The sequence below is a fragment of the Cyrtonyx montezumae genome, unplaced genomic scaffold (genome assembly GCF_038088225.1).
Source record: "Cyrtonyx montezumae isolate F1298 unplaced genomic scaffold, pur_monq_1.0 scaffold_30, whole genome shotgun sequence".
In the NCBI taxonomy this organism is placed as follows: Eukaryota; Metazoa; Chordata; class Aves; order Galliformes; family Odontophoridae; genus Cyrtonyx; species Cyrtonyx montezumae.
The window spans coordinates 14,152,896-14,167,504 of NW_027072035.1; the positions used below are offsets into that span (position 1 = coordinate 14,152,896).

The following is a 14,609-nucleotide window of genomic DNA, read 5'->3' on the forward strand; positions in this document are numbered from 1 at the left end:
TCTATTATTCTCTTCTCCAGTCAGCAAAGTCTATCTCTTTCAGCCTCTGTTCCCTAGTCTGATCGTGTTAATGACACTTTCCACGTATCCCTTGTACTGGGATGCCCAGAACTGAGCTCACCACTCCAGGTGTGGGCTCACTGGTGTTGAACAAAGGGGAAGGATGACCTTGCTTGACCTCCTGGCAACATTCTTCTAATTTCAGGTTATTTTGAAACTAATATTAAGCACAAGGATTGTCTTATGTTTTAATATCACTAAAGATAATGTAAAACATTTCTTTGAAAAAGCCTGCTGTCCTATCATTGTTTTCCATTGTTTCTTTCTTCCCTAGTTAAATCTTTAAGAACCGTTGGAGAATACTACTTAGGCTTCCTACACTCAAATGCCACAGGAAGGATACTGGATCTTAGCACAACAAAAAAGTTTGATTCAAAACCACATATAAGATGGGAAGTCATGCTGACACAGCTGGAAAATAAGTGAGATGGTAGAAGAACAACATTTCAATATGGAACAGAGTAATGTAATTTATTGCCAAGCAGCATTCAACATACATAAGAATTCATACAAACGTATATACTTCTGTGAAGTAGTTATCAACATATGCACTCATGCAAACACACATATACAGAAAGAGCTACTGAATTCCAATTTTCCCTTTTTCTATCACCAACTAGATACCTGCACAAAAGTTTGGGAATAAAACTATTAACCACCAATGAACACCTTTCTGTACCCTCAAATTTTAGATAGGCTTATAATACAGATCATGAAGTAATTCATAACACTCTATAATCAGTTGATAAAACATTCCTGTTAATGTGATAATGAGACTATGAAGACAGACTGAATTCAAAGCACCAAACCGTAACTGCTTTAAGATTAAACAACAGCTCACTTCTTCTCTACCACTCCTCCTTCTCAGACTGTTATGCACATGTTAGTACTAACTAATCTAGGGTGATTACCACCTGAAATCTGACCTTGACAAGCCCCCTACTCCTGTTCAGCAATGGCTGAAGCTATGCTGCTTCACTAAGAGACGATGTGGCTGGAAATGCAAGACCACCAACTTGCAGCTTTATGATTACAATTGGTGAGCAGACTTCACTCATGCCATTAGTTCTGATCTTTTGAGAGTCCACCTTGTCTGAGCACAAACAAATCTTTTAAGGTGTTGCCTATGCACCCTTCTTTCCTGTTTTCCTGGAGGAAATTACTGAGAGAAAAAAGGTATGTTAAATTATAAGTTCATAAGTTCATAAGTTCATAAGGTTGGAAAGGACCTATAAGATCATCTAGTCCAACCATCCTCCTATCACTATCTCTACCCAACTACTAAATTAAGTCCTTTAGCACCTCATCTAAACGCTTCTTGAACAGCGCTAGGGATGGTGCCTCAACCACCTCCCTAGGCAGGCCATTCCAGTGCCTGACCACTCTTTCAGAAAAGAAATGCTTCCTCAGGTCTAATCTAAATCTTCCCCGGCGCAACTTGTGGCCATTCCCTCTTGTCCTGTCATTACTTATCAGGGAGAAGAGACCTACCCCCTCCTCACCACAACCCCCCTTCAGGAAGTGGTAGAGTGCAATAAGGTCTCCTCTGAGCCTCCTCTTCTCCAGACTGAACAATCCCAGCTCCCTCAGCCGCTCCTCATAAGACTTGTGCTCCAGGCCCCTCACCAGTTTTGTTGCCCTTCTCTGAACACGCTCCAGGGCCTCAATGTCCTTCTTGTAGTGAGGGGCCCAAAACTGAACACAGTACTCGAGGTGCGGCCGTACCAGAGCTGAGTACAGGGGGATGATCACCTCCCTGCTCCTGCTGCCTACACTATTTCTAATACAGGCCAGGATGCTGTTGGCCTTCTTAGCCACCTGGGCACACTGCCGGCTCATGTTGAGCCGAGCATCAACCAACACCCCCAGGTCCTTTTCCTCTTTACATTCTTCAAGCCATTCTGCCCCAAGCCTATAGCATTGCATGGGGTTATTGTGGCCAAAGTGCAGGACCCGGCACTTGGTCTTATTGAACCTCATCCCATTTAGCTCAGCCCAGCTGTTCAGCCTATCCAAATCCCTCTGAAGGGCCTCCCTACCCTCAGGCAGTTTGACACATCCTCCCAGCTTTGTGTCATCTGCAAACTTACTGAGCATACACTCAATTCCCTCGTCTAGGTCATCAATAAAGATATTAAACAAGATGGGCCCCAAAACTGACCCTTGGGGGACACCACTCGTTACAGGACGCCAGCTGGACTTAACTCCATTAACCACTACCCTCTGGGCACGGCCCTCCAGCCAGTTCTCCACCCAGAGAAGAGTGAACCTGTCCACACCACGGGCTGCCAGTTTCCTTAGGAGAATACTGTGGGAGACTGTGTCAAAGGCCTTGCTGAAGTAACAATAAATCAGTTATTTTTAAAGTTATTTTTAACAATAAATCAGTTATTTTTAAAGAAGAAACTACAGTTCATTCTACTCTCTCTTCTGTTACTTCTCACTCCAAATTTTCATACACACAGCATACGACATTCTACAATTCTAGAAGAGAGAAATGGAAAACTCAGTGGAAGGGTGTGAGGGGAGAAAGCAGCAAAGGATGTCATACTCTTCATTTAGATGTGAAGTATTAAAAGTAAAATTATCGTATATCTTCTTATAATATTTATTTAATTATTATATATAATTAGAAGTATTAATTTCATAATTAATTACTGTCCTACGAGACATATAACAAAGGGAAAAACAAGCATTATTTCTAAAGTAAGAACAGCAGACTTTTGCACTTTCTACCTTTTTTCCCCACTTAGAAATACGGCCTTTAACGAGTATGTAAGATGAAGGATTACTTCTCAAGAAACAGACTAGTTTGGACGATCTCTGCCTGTTACACTTCTTACACACATCATTTCAATTTGAGAGATTACATAACCTAGTGTGGACTAAAATGTAGTTGACATTTATTTTTTCACTGAGAGGTGAATTTTGTAGGTTTCACAGGAGAAAGTACAATGCTTTCAGAAACACTTGCTTTACTTATTCATTTCAGATGATCCACAGAAAACGTGTATGTTTAGCTGTGTGTGGGAGTGGGTTATATATATGTATGTTTTTACTCTGTATTAATATTCACATGAAAAAGGAGATCTTGATGACTTGCTTTTCTGTATAATTTTCAAAAGCACAAGTTCTGCATTTTGAAGACAAACAACCTAAAAGAACAGACTGCCCTAATACATGTAAGTCACAGGCCACAACCCTTACTAATGTAACAGATGGACTAAAGCAGCCACAGTGAGAAAAGAAACTGTTAACAAAGCAGCCACTACATTTTTCTGTTTGGTTCTCACAGAAAAGACCTAGAAATCAATAACCAGCTTCTAATAACCAGCCATGTATCTGCACCTAACTCTTGACTGACAGACACTACCACTAGAAATTCTTGCTGTTCAGTTCATCTTAAAGTATGTTTTGTCTGGTCCACAGAATTATGATATGCTTTTCTGCACAAACTTCCGAGTGTGTGTGTGTGGGGGGGGGGGGGGGGGATAATTAAAAAGCACCTTAAGAAAATAAAAAAGAACCTGAAGAGCACACTCTCACAAAGAAAAATTTCCAACCAAAATGCACCATTTTTCCCCCGGAGCAGAGCAGTTAAGATACTTGCTCATGAGGATCCATTTTCAGCTTCCACAGAATCACAGAACTGAAGGGATTGGAAGGAACCTCCACAGATCAAGTCCAACCTCCCTGCAAAGCAGGCTCCCTACAGCAAGCTGCACAGGCAGGCATCCAGCTGGGTCTTACATGAGAAGAAAAATCCACAGCCTCCCTGGGGAGCCCATTCCAGCACTCCGTCTCCCTCACTGCAAGGAATTTTCTTTGCATATTGGTGAGGAACTTCCTATGCTCCAGTTTAAGTCCATTTCCCTTTGTCCTGTGCCCACAGACCACTGCCAAGAGGATGATCACATCCTCTAGACCCCCACTCTTCTTTATGTTTATAAACATTAAGATCACCTGAGTCCTCTTTTCTCAAGGCTGAACAGACCAATATCACCCAGCCTTTCCTCATAGGAGAGATGCTCCAGGCCCTTTATCATGTCTGTGCCCTGAAGCACTGACCACAATGTTCCCTACACGTAAGAGGTATACAGGCCAACATATAGTAATTCATTTTTGGCCAAGTAAATAACACAATGACTTTTATACTATGACTGAAAGCACTTGAATGAGTTCAGGAACACAGTTTATATATTCACAGAGACAAGAACCACAGTACTCATAAATGAAGCCACAAAGTTTACTAGTCTCCAACAGCAGATGGAAAACATTTTCTTCCACCTTTTCAGCCCAGTTTTAATTCGTTCTGACAAAGAACTTAGGAGTCAGCAGAGATGAGGTAAGAAATATCTAAAAAAAATTATTTCAGATATTTTCCTATGTCTGCCCCAGAAATACTACAGCAAAGAAGCAGTAAGTAAAGTCAAAAAAATCTGAAAACAATATCCCAGACTCTGACTTACATCAACACAGAATATGAAGTCATAATTCACTCTCTCATCTTTTTTTTTTTAACAGTTTCATTATTTGATGAACAATGAAAAGAATACATTCAAGCCTACAGGAACTAGAAAAGAACATCTCCATAGTTTTCACAAATTCAGCTGCTAAGCTGTGATTGTTTATACTCCCAGCGAGTCAGTTTCTCATTTCAGGAGCCATCCATTGCATTTCCTTTACCAGGATTTTATAGCATCTAATAATTCAATATAGGTTCATAGGTTCATAAGGTTGGAAAGGACCTACAAGATCATCTAGTCCAACCATCCTCCTATCACTATCCCTACCCAACTACTAAATCAAATCCCTTAGCACCTCATCTAAACGCTTCTTGAACAGCGCTAGGGATGGTGCCTCAACCACCTCCCTAGGCAGGCCATTCCAGTGCCTGACCACTCTTTCAGAGAAAAAATGTTTCCTCAGGTCTAATCTAAATCTTCCCTGGCGCAACTTGTGGCCATTCCCTCTCGTCCTGTCATTATTTATCAGGGAGAAGAGGCCCACCCCCTCCTCACCACAACCCCCCTTCAGGAAGTGGTAGAGTGCAATAAGGTCTCCTCTGGGCCTCCTCTTCTCCAGACTGAACAATCCCAGCTCCCTCAGCCGCTCCTCATAAGACTTGTGCTCCAGGCCCCTCACCAGTTTTGTTGCCCTTCTCTGAACACGCTCCAGGGCCTCAATGTCCTTCTTGTAGTGAGGGGCCCAAAACTGAACACAGTACTCGAGGTGCGGCCGTACCAGAGCTGAGTACAGGGGGATGATCACCTCCCTGCTCCTGCTGCCTACACTATTTCTAATACAGGCCAGGATGCCGTTGGCCTTCTTGGCCACCTGGGCACACTGCCGGCTCATGTTAAGAAGGAATATGAAGGAACAAGTTATGAAATGAAATTATGAAATGTGGTATTCCATTATTTTCCTCTCCAGTTAATTTGTTCATGTAGGCTAGGCAGATATGCTTTTCTGGAATTTCAATTAAAAAAAAAAAACATAAAAACAACAACTCAGTTACACCTATATTTTAATTAGGTCTTGCTTCCATAGAAATTAAGGCTTATGCAATCCAGCCAAAAGCAGACGTATCCTATCATATTGTTTCTACTGAATGCCTGGATTAACATCACTGCCTAGCAGAATGGTCCTAAGAAAGAACCAATGTTATTATCCTTGTGACAGTATAACACCTGAACACAAAGTTGACTTCTTTTATATTTTGTAGAACTCACGTACTGCCAGTGATACAAAACTAGTTCTTCAGTAGGACACAACTACACTATGCAAACTTCCTATTTACAACAAGATACTGCAAAAATCTACCTTCCACTCCATAAATTGCTATTCTTCCCTGTTTGAGACTCCACAGAGCCTCAGCCTGTACATAAATTGCCCTTCACAAACCAGTTTTACTTGAGTTAGACATGTAGTATGTCAGATGCTTTCAGTTCAATGCTATATGCAGTTAAAATAATGTCTTTCACAGATAAACTCAAATTCATTAGATCAGTTTCATTTGCTTTCTCACAGCACTCACTTCAGTTGAAACAATCTGGCTGCTAACCCTTGTTCCTTCCGTCAGGTTCCCATCAATATTTAACCCAGCCACCTTCTTCTTTTATATTATCCAGCCAGATGAGAATTGGCTTTCCTAAAATTTCCATTCCAGACGGCTCTATGGCTACAAAAGACTGCTTTACATACTGTACAAACTACTAGCACTAGAAAACGCATTTCCTGAAGCACTGCCAGTCTCTTCAAGTCATAAAATTACATAACATAAACATGAAAGAACTAGGAAAGCCCTTCTGATTTTCTACTATTTATCTTAAAATAGTTTCCGAGAGTCAAAAATCTGGTCAGTATATTCTAACAGTGTCATGAGTAAATAAAGTTCAAACATATGGAAATTTGATAGGTTCAGAATGAAGATGATGCACTTATGTATATAGCTATCTATAAAAATAAGAACTTACTTTCAAATGGCTGTATCAGAGAATCCATGAGATCATATTAAGATTATACTCAAAACAGACTGCCAACTGACTCACCAAAAAGTAGCAGTAGGGAAAGTGTAACTATTGAGAAGAACACACATAACCACCTCTTGACATAATAAATATAATCCAAGTGTTATACCTCCATTCCTAAACAGTAAACACTCCTAAACCTCTAATTGCAACAGAAACCACAACTCATTTAAGACAGCAGAAAACCAATATTAGAGTAATAACTGACTAATGAAGTAGTAGAAGTAAGTGTTATCATTAGGCTGATTACTTATCAAAACTTTCATACATCCTTCTCCAAACGCACAGTACTGTCAAGTAACAGAAACAAAAATCAAGCACTTCTGAAATTAGTTGCCTCCTAATTGTCTTGTAAAAAAGGAAATACTCTCTGGCTTGAAAGTTGCATATCACTTTGTTTTAACTATTTAACAAGGTAAAATCTTAGTTCAAACTGAAAGGTTATGCTCCAAAAGTTTCACAATGTAGTATCACTGTACTGTAGTATCAAGATGCATTATAATTACAGAACAAACAAATCAGAGCAAAAAAGAAACTTCTCTCTCTTTATTACTATTCCTCATGACAATTTTCAAGGTCAGAAATTTAACAGCATATTTCAGAAGATCACAGGATTTGAAATAAGTATAGTTGGTGAATCCAGTGAAGAATGTTGATGAAGGCTAGTGACACTGCTAATACTCAAACATATCAATTCATTACTTAATGAACTTTCCAGAAAGTGTACCTTTGATGTAAGAAGCAATGGTTAAAAATGGCTATAATATCAAATTGGATAAAACTGAAGTTTCCATTAAAAGGGAATTGCTTCAAATCTCCTTCCAGTCAAGCAATGAAAATGACATTAAATAGCATGAGAAAGCATTAACTCCCCTTTCCAAAAAAGCACACTCCTTAAAGTCCAAGTGTAAAAGAGTTTACACAGACACACCAGAAGAAAAATGTAATTACCAGCAAAAAGATCTTCTCTATCATCATCTATCATGATTTCTGCTGGCTTTGGACCATTGGAGTTTGTGCTGAGATCTTCTGCTGGAAGACTTGCTGGCTCTGGAGATGAAGGACTTGACTGTTAAAAGAAAACAAACAAAAAGAAGTGAAATAATTGGCATGCAACTGGATGCCATGTGTCAGCATGTAGGAATTACTGCAACAAATATTCTTTCATTGCAAAGAAACAAGGAAAGATGCACAGAAAGGAAATCATGTCAGCTATTTCCATTTCCTACTCCTAGTGTAATAACAATGAACAAAGGATATGAGCTAGTCAGCAGCTCTCCATTTCTTTTTGGGGGAGAAAAAAGTTACTCATTTCCTCAAATCTGAGTAACAAAAGCAGCTACAGAAATATCAAGAACAAGTATTGCTGAATGCAATTTCATTACTGAACTCCTTTTTAGGCTTATAAGGCCTCTATTTAGATATGTATGTAGGAAAAAATGAATAACGCTATCTTCAAGTTTCCTGTATCAATTTTTCAGATTTTTAAAAGAAAAAGTTGACACCACCAGAAGAAGAGAACCCTGCATGTAGCCACAGGCAGTTTTGGTATCTTTACAATAGGTTGAATTAGGAGATTACTGCTACAGAGGATAACATTGTACTGACATGTAAACTATGATGCAAGTTTTGTGGTTGGGTTTTTTTTTTTTTCCAATTGTTTGTTTTTAATCACTGAGGACTAGAATTTGCCCTGTGAAAACGAATACACTCAGGAAAACAGAATCAATACTGAAGCTGGGATACCAAATGTACAGCTTACTCAGAAAACAAATTAATTTCAACTGAAGATCACTTCTTCAATTACCAAATCCTATCCAGTAAGTACCAACCACAGTTATTTCAACAGTACTAGAAAATTTGAAAAACTCACTTCCTGCAGTTTTATCAAAGATATCTATATAAGGAGTTCTCAGCAACAGCATATTTGCTCTGAACATGTGCACTTCGCAGGGGGTGTCTGTAAGCTGCACCATCACATGCCTCCTAGCTTTTGCTGAGGATCATAATTCAAAACAGATATGAAAGGTTTCAGGCCGGCTGTATCCTGGGCAGCATCAACAGAGGGGTGGAGCAGGGCAGGGAGGGGACTGTCCATTAAGCACAAGTGGAGAATATTCACCAAATGAGATACCTCAAATAAACCCTAAAGGCACCGCATAAAGCTCAAGAAACAAAGCTTATTCATGCAAATTCTTACAAATAACAATTTGTATGAATAGGCTTGTGTTTATAAGTTACAGAAGTAACTGTTTACAGCAAGATCTCCAGTGATAAAGGCGTTCTATTAATTATTTACTAGTTCAACATAACATAAATTTGTATGTGTTGCATAATCTCAAGTTCTGTTTTTAAGAATAGTAAATATTAAAGTTTAACTCTGAAGATGATTTTCGGGCAAAACGTCTTCCCTTCCAAATAGCCTTTTGCTGAAATTTCCCATCTGATTAATCCTTCAATGGCTCTCAGGAATTTTTCAACAGCTGGCATTCTCGGATGTGACAAATGAAGGATGGGGTTAAATATTCTCTTAATATTAAGAAAAAAGCTAAAAATGTTGAGAACTTAAATCACAGCACATACAAGCTACTTAAAGATGATTCATTGTCTGAACATGAACTTTGGACACAGCACCAGCTTGTTAAGAGTTTTGCAACAGATTTTTGTTTGTTATCCTCAAAAGCTACCTTCAGCAGGACAGCTGTTACCCTGTCTATAAGAACTAGAATCCATAATGCCTAATAATCCAATTATTCTCTTCAGCCTTTCGAACACAGCACAACAACACCCACACCAATATCAAGCTACAGCTGTTAGCTGAGAGCTTACACCAAATCCTCCAGTCCAACTTTGTCCTTTTATACCTATGAAATACAGCTAAAATGTCTAAAAAAAGGCTGACAGAGGATCCAGTACATAAAGCAGTGAAAGTATCAGAAAAGAAACCAAGAAAAACAAAAACTCACTGACACAAGACATACAAACATTTCAGCTTATCTGAGGCCAATGATTCACAAACTTGTTTATTTCCTGAAAGATAAATGCCTGTAAAGCCGCTGTCTGATTCCTAAGCAGAAAGGAATAGGAGAAGCATCCAATAATCAAAATAGCAGGGTACACAGGACACTCAGGATTCTGCTTTACTTGCTCTCCAACAGATACCTGATGAGAAGATTTGCAGCCTAACTAGGAAGATGCTGTAGTATGTAGGGGGGTTGAACACTAGATGATATGCAGAAGTCCCTTCCAACCACTGCAATTTCTGACTATGGGTACATTCTAACCTACAGAGGCAGTAACAAGGTCAAATTTCTTCCTTTGCATTGCAAGTTATACTGGAGTGTCAGTAAATGAGTAACTTTATAGCGCTGATGCAGGAAAGCGCAAAAACAAGTTCTCATATTTTCTACTGGCTGAAGTTACAGCCTTATATGTTTGGTCATCATTTGTTTTCTCAATTGTAGGGTCTTCCACAGACCAAATTACCAGTTGCCTGAACTCTGCAAAACCTCCCTTGGCTATGACATAGCAGGTTGACAAAAGCAGAGTGCCATACTGTTCCAGTTGTTTGAGGCAATCCGGATCATTTTCAGTGCAACAGCATTGACAGAAGTTCACAAATCACTGCATGGTTAAACAGAATAAAGACAGAGGTAGAACAGTGAGATGTTCAGTGGAAAGAAAGAGGATGTGCACAGTCATACCAGAATAAATTAGTATATGCTTCCATCACATACTGTGTTTTACACTGAGGAACATACTTCCAATAGAATTACACTAATAAATGCTGAATGCAGACTTAGTTTTCTGTGAAGATACAATACAGTGTTCAAGAACTTAGTATTTTACCACCAGATATTTTATTGAGGTCATGACAACTTTAATTGTCTCTGTTAAATCAAACACATAACAGTAAAGATATCTGGATACATGTGTATTCAATATTTTGCCTTCTATACAAAAAAAAAAAAGCTCATAATGCAGGTTTAAGACATAAACTGTTAAACTACCAATGAGATTACATATACACGCTGATGTAAATGACAGTCCTTGATAGATTACCATTTCTACTGCATACTCATTGCTTTGAAGTGTAACAGTATACTAGTCCAACAATTAAAAAAAAAGAAAAAGAAACATTGAAAATTGAAATTGAAACGGGTCAGTGGCAACTTAGCTACATGTTCATATGGCACCTGCTTTACTGAAGAGAGAGATGATTTAAAACAAACAAACAAAAAAAAAAAAGAAACTTAGAAACTAAGTAAATCCACAGAGGATTACTAAAATTACAGTGCTACCTAGGGCACCTTGGCCCTTGAACTACAAAGAACAGTAGCTGGGACTGTACTGCGGATAAGCACAAACACAAATAATCATCAGTAACATCCTTCACACAGCGCACACCACTAACTACCACAGGAAATACAATTTTGGCTTAGATGAACCGTTTGTCCAATTTAGTGTGGCATTTTCACTGATGAGAGCAACTATGGCTGCTAAAAGGAGACCACACTGTGATCATGAATTTAATGGGAGATACTCCATGAGGCGTTTCAATAGTGTTGGCACAGTGAAAACTCAAGAATCATTTGGCTGCTCAGGGGCACTGAGGATATCTGACAAGGAAACGAGCATTGTACCAGCTTATACAAGCTGCTGCTCAGACAGCTGCCCAGAGTTTTCAAGTCCTGTTTTCACAGGAAGGGAAGTGTTCTCATTAACTCCAATGCAGCAGTTTTTCAAGCCCTAGAACATTCTCTTACGCCCTAGAATTTCCAGATGTTACAGCTCAGTGTGATGTTTGAACATTTTACATTCTAGAATTAAGAGAGTTTAATGTGAGACATTAAATTTCAGTTTGCACACAAGGCTGAAGCTCAGCTTCTTTCTCTTCAAATTCAGAGAAATCAGCTTGAATTACACAAGTCTCTATTTGATTAGTCAACAAAGTCAGTGAGTCTTCCTTACAGATTGCGTTTAAGCATTTCATATTTACTGTTCATAATGTACACTGAATTTATATTTTGTCAGAACAAACTTAAATCAGCATGTGTTCTCTAAGAGATGTTTTAATATGGAAGCTTTTCGGAAGGCTTATTAGGAATTTTACAGCTTTTCCAGCCCTCAGTCAAATCGTAGGTAAGGAAGGAACAGGATGATTTCTGTGTGCTTCGAAGAGAATGAAAGCAAGAAAAAAAGCTTAGAGGAGCCAAGAACAGAAATTAATCATACCAAAAGCAAATGCAGAGCTCCTAGACAAACCTGCTAAGAACCCTTTCCACACAGCAAGATCTTCTTGTTACTTTATTGAACTTCCACTACCATTTGAAAATAGCTACTTCAAGAATATTTATAGGATTAAAACATCAGGACAGAAGCTTAATTAGGCCCAGACTGTGAGATAACTGTTCCTCTTCAGACTAATGCTTAAGTTAAATTACTTAGAATCGTGCTACTGAAAAGTTGAATCTTCTCTTCCTTCATGAATCACGAACTCTTCCTTCCAAATTTGCTACAAAAATACAAAAGCAGTACTCTTCCCTAAATGCTGTAGCTGATTAGACATCAAAAAGGCTTTACTGACAAAGCAATTTAAAGCTCCTCTTTCAGCAAAGAGGCTTCCCCTTTCTATTTAGCTACTTTTCTCCAAATAAACTGCATATAAAAGTGGCACAACAGAAACATCAACCAAGCCCCGCTATGGAAAATACATTTTTTTTGTCAGGTTCAAGTTATAGAAGCTTTCAATGACTACATTTTATCATTAAGATAACTGTGATTTAGGCATAAATTCTATTGCAGTGTACAATTTAAGCCACAACAGATTTATCACTAAGAATGATACTGAAGTTTTACCGGAGTCTTCTGAACAGACAGAAAGACTCCAGTAACACAGTGTCACACAAAGACGGACAAAAGTCTGTTGATATAACTACATCAACTGCAGGCTGACATTACTCATTATTCTTTCATGGCATGATTCCACACATCTTTTTTTCTGCCATAGCCCATTGGATGCATCTACAAAAAGAAAAGCAACTTGAAGGAAAGTATCTTTAAAGTACACTGAATAGACACTTTGTATGCGGATTCCTTTTTGTTAAGGACAGGCAACAGCCAGAGAACAAAGAAACGTACACTGATCCTGTTACTGCAAAGGTCAAGGACAGGAAACTTCAGGAAGATAGGCGCAGCAACACTTTTATGTGTGAATGGCTCACTGTGCACAAGAAGAAACATCTGAAAGACATCAGCAAGGCGGAACACGACTACAACACAGCAAGAAAAGCACTTGCTTCGACGAACAGGCAAACCGGCGGTTTTCAGCACGATGAAGCGTTTACGCAGCCATTAGTAGGCTGTTTTTTTTCTTCCCCATTCACTACCTCCTGGCAGAGCTATGGCACTGCGCGGGGCCCAGCACTGCCACCTGCCGCGGCTTTCGTGCCCCTCGCCCCGCCAGCCGCCAAGGAGCGGGAGCGGAGCAAGTCTCGGAGCGCCCAGGGAAAGGTGGCAGCGCGGGGAAGAGCGGCACGCACTGCCCTGGCGGCAAGGGAGAGCGGCGAGGCGGAAGAAGCAGCCCCCGGCGCCTGGAGAAGCGCTCTGTCGTTTTCCGTCCTCTTTTTTTTTTTTTCAATAGAGGGATCTCGGGGTGCCCGTGGGAGGAAAGGTCAGGGCCGGCAGCAGGAGCCGCTCCCGCGGCAGGGCCGGGCGGCCCGACCGAATACTGCAGTGACAGCCAGCGCCGGGCGGGCAGGGGCCGGGCTCTCACCTCCAGCGTGGACACGGTGCTGGTGAAGAGGTCCTCGCCGTCCTCCAGCTCCTCCAGCTCGGCGGACCGCACCTCCCCCATCGGCGGGGGCTCCCGCTCCGCCGCCATCTTCCCTCCAGCCCGGCCGCCGCGCTCACGTGACGCCCGCCCCGCCTCTCGGCACGTGACGGAGGGCAGGGAGCGCGCGCCGTGCCGGGAGCGCGCTACTGGGTGCTGCGGGTGCTGGAGGGGCCTCTGCGCTGCGGCGCGTGGCTGTGGGTCGCGCCGTTGGGGACCGAACCTTCCTTCGGCAGAGCTCGTTGCCCACCGAGACCCACGGCTCCCTTTCCTCATAAGCCCCTTCTAGCGGGTCCGCCCCCAGGCTGTACTGGTGCATACGCTTACTCCTCCCTTGTGCAAGACTCGAATCTTGGGGGACTTAACATAAACTCTGGGACAGTCCGTCTCCATAGGTCGTTATCCTGGCTCTTCGGTTCTGAATGGTTTTCCGCTAGGCTGACTGCTTTTCTAACTTGATCAGGGTTCACACCCGTGCGTCTGCTGCTCTGAAACGCTTGGTGTTGGCATCTGTCACACCGACAGAGGATAAAATAAATAGGGGACAGGGTTTCAGTTTTGGAGGTATTTTTCACTCGTTAACAATGACACATTAAGGGTTTTAGTTTTTTCGTTTCAAAGTGATGTTACATGGAAGTCGCTCCAAAAGTAATGTCTGCTATGAAAACTACAAAAGATACAAACATCATTACAATGCTGCTTGAGAGAGCAGAATCTCAGCTATAAAATGCTGTTTTCCAGCACAGTGACAGCAATTAGCTATGCATTTTTGCCAGCAAGGAACAAAAACTTCAAAAATGACTAATGTGACAAGAAAACTTAAAATGGTTGCGAAACAACGATAGGCAAAGAGGAAGTGATGTATCACTGAAAAACAACAAGAAAACAAGCTGGATTTAAAGGTAGGCCTCATCCCAGTTGACACAGGTTCTAGTACATGTATTATTCAACAGACACATAATAGTGATGAGCTCTAATTCATGCTACAAAATCGGAATGCAAAGGGAAGGAGAGAAGGCTGCCCATATATGCTAATGGGAACTGCAGCCTGCCCTTCCTTTGCAGCTACTAAATCCACCTCTGTAACACTACCTAGCAGGAATGTTATGGCTGGAAAGTCAAGAACTTGATCAGTAGAAATGCCCAGACAAAGTTTATCTGTGGAATTTGGTTCAACACACTATGTA

The 14,609-nt window shown here is 40.8% G+C and overlaps 1 protein-coding gene across 2 annotated transcripts in view; it reads right to left on the reverse strand.

Annotated features, from left to right (window-relative positions):
- Window positions 1-13,512, reverse strand: part of SNX2 (sorting nexin 2) — a 35,547-nt gene extending 22,035 nt beyond the window's left edge. For both annotated transcript variants that reach the window (XM_065744323.1, XM_065744322.1), the window contains exons 1-2: window positions 13,366-13,512; window positions 7,542-7,659 (exon numbers count right to left, since the gene is read on the reverse strand). In XM_065744323.1, coding sequence (XP_065600395.1) covers window positions 7,542-7,659; window positions 13,366-13,473 — 226 coding nt within the window. In that variant the 5' untranslated portion in view covers window positions 13,474-13,512. The remainder of the gene's footprint in view (window positions 1-7,541; window positions 7,660-13,365) is intronic.
- Between the last annotated feature and the right edge of the window lie 1,097 nt (window positions 13,513-14,609).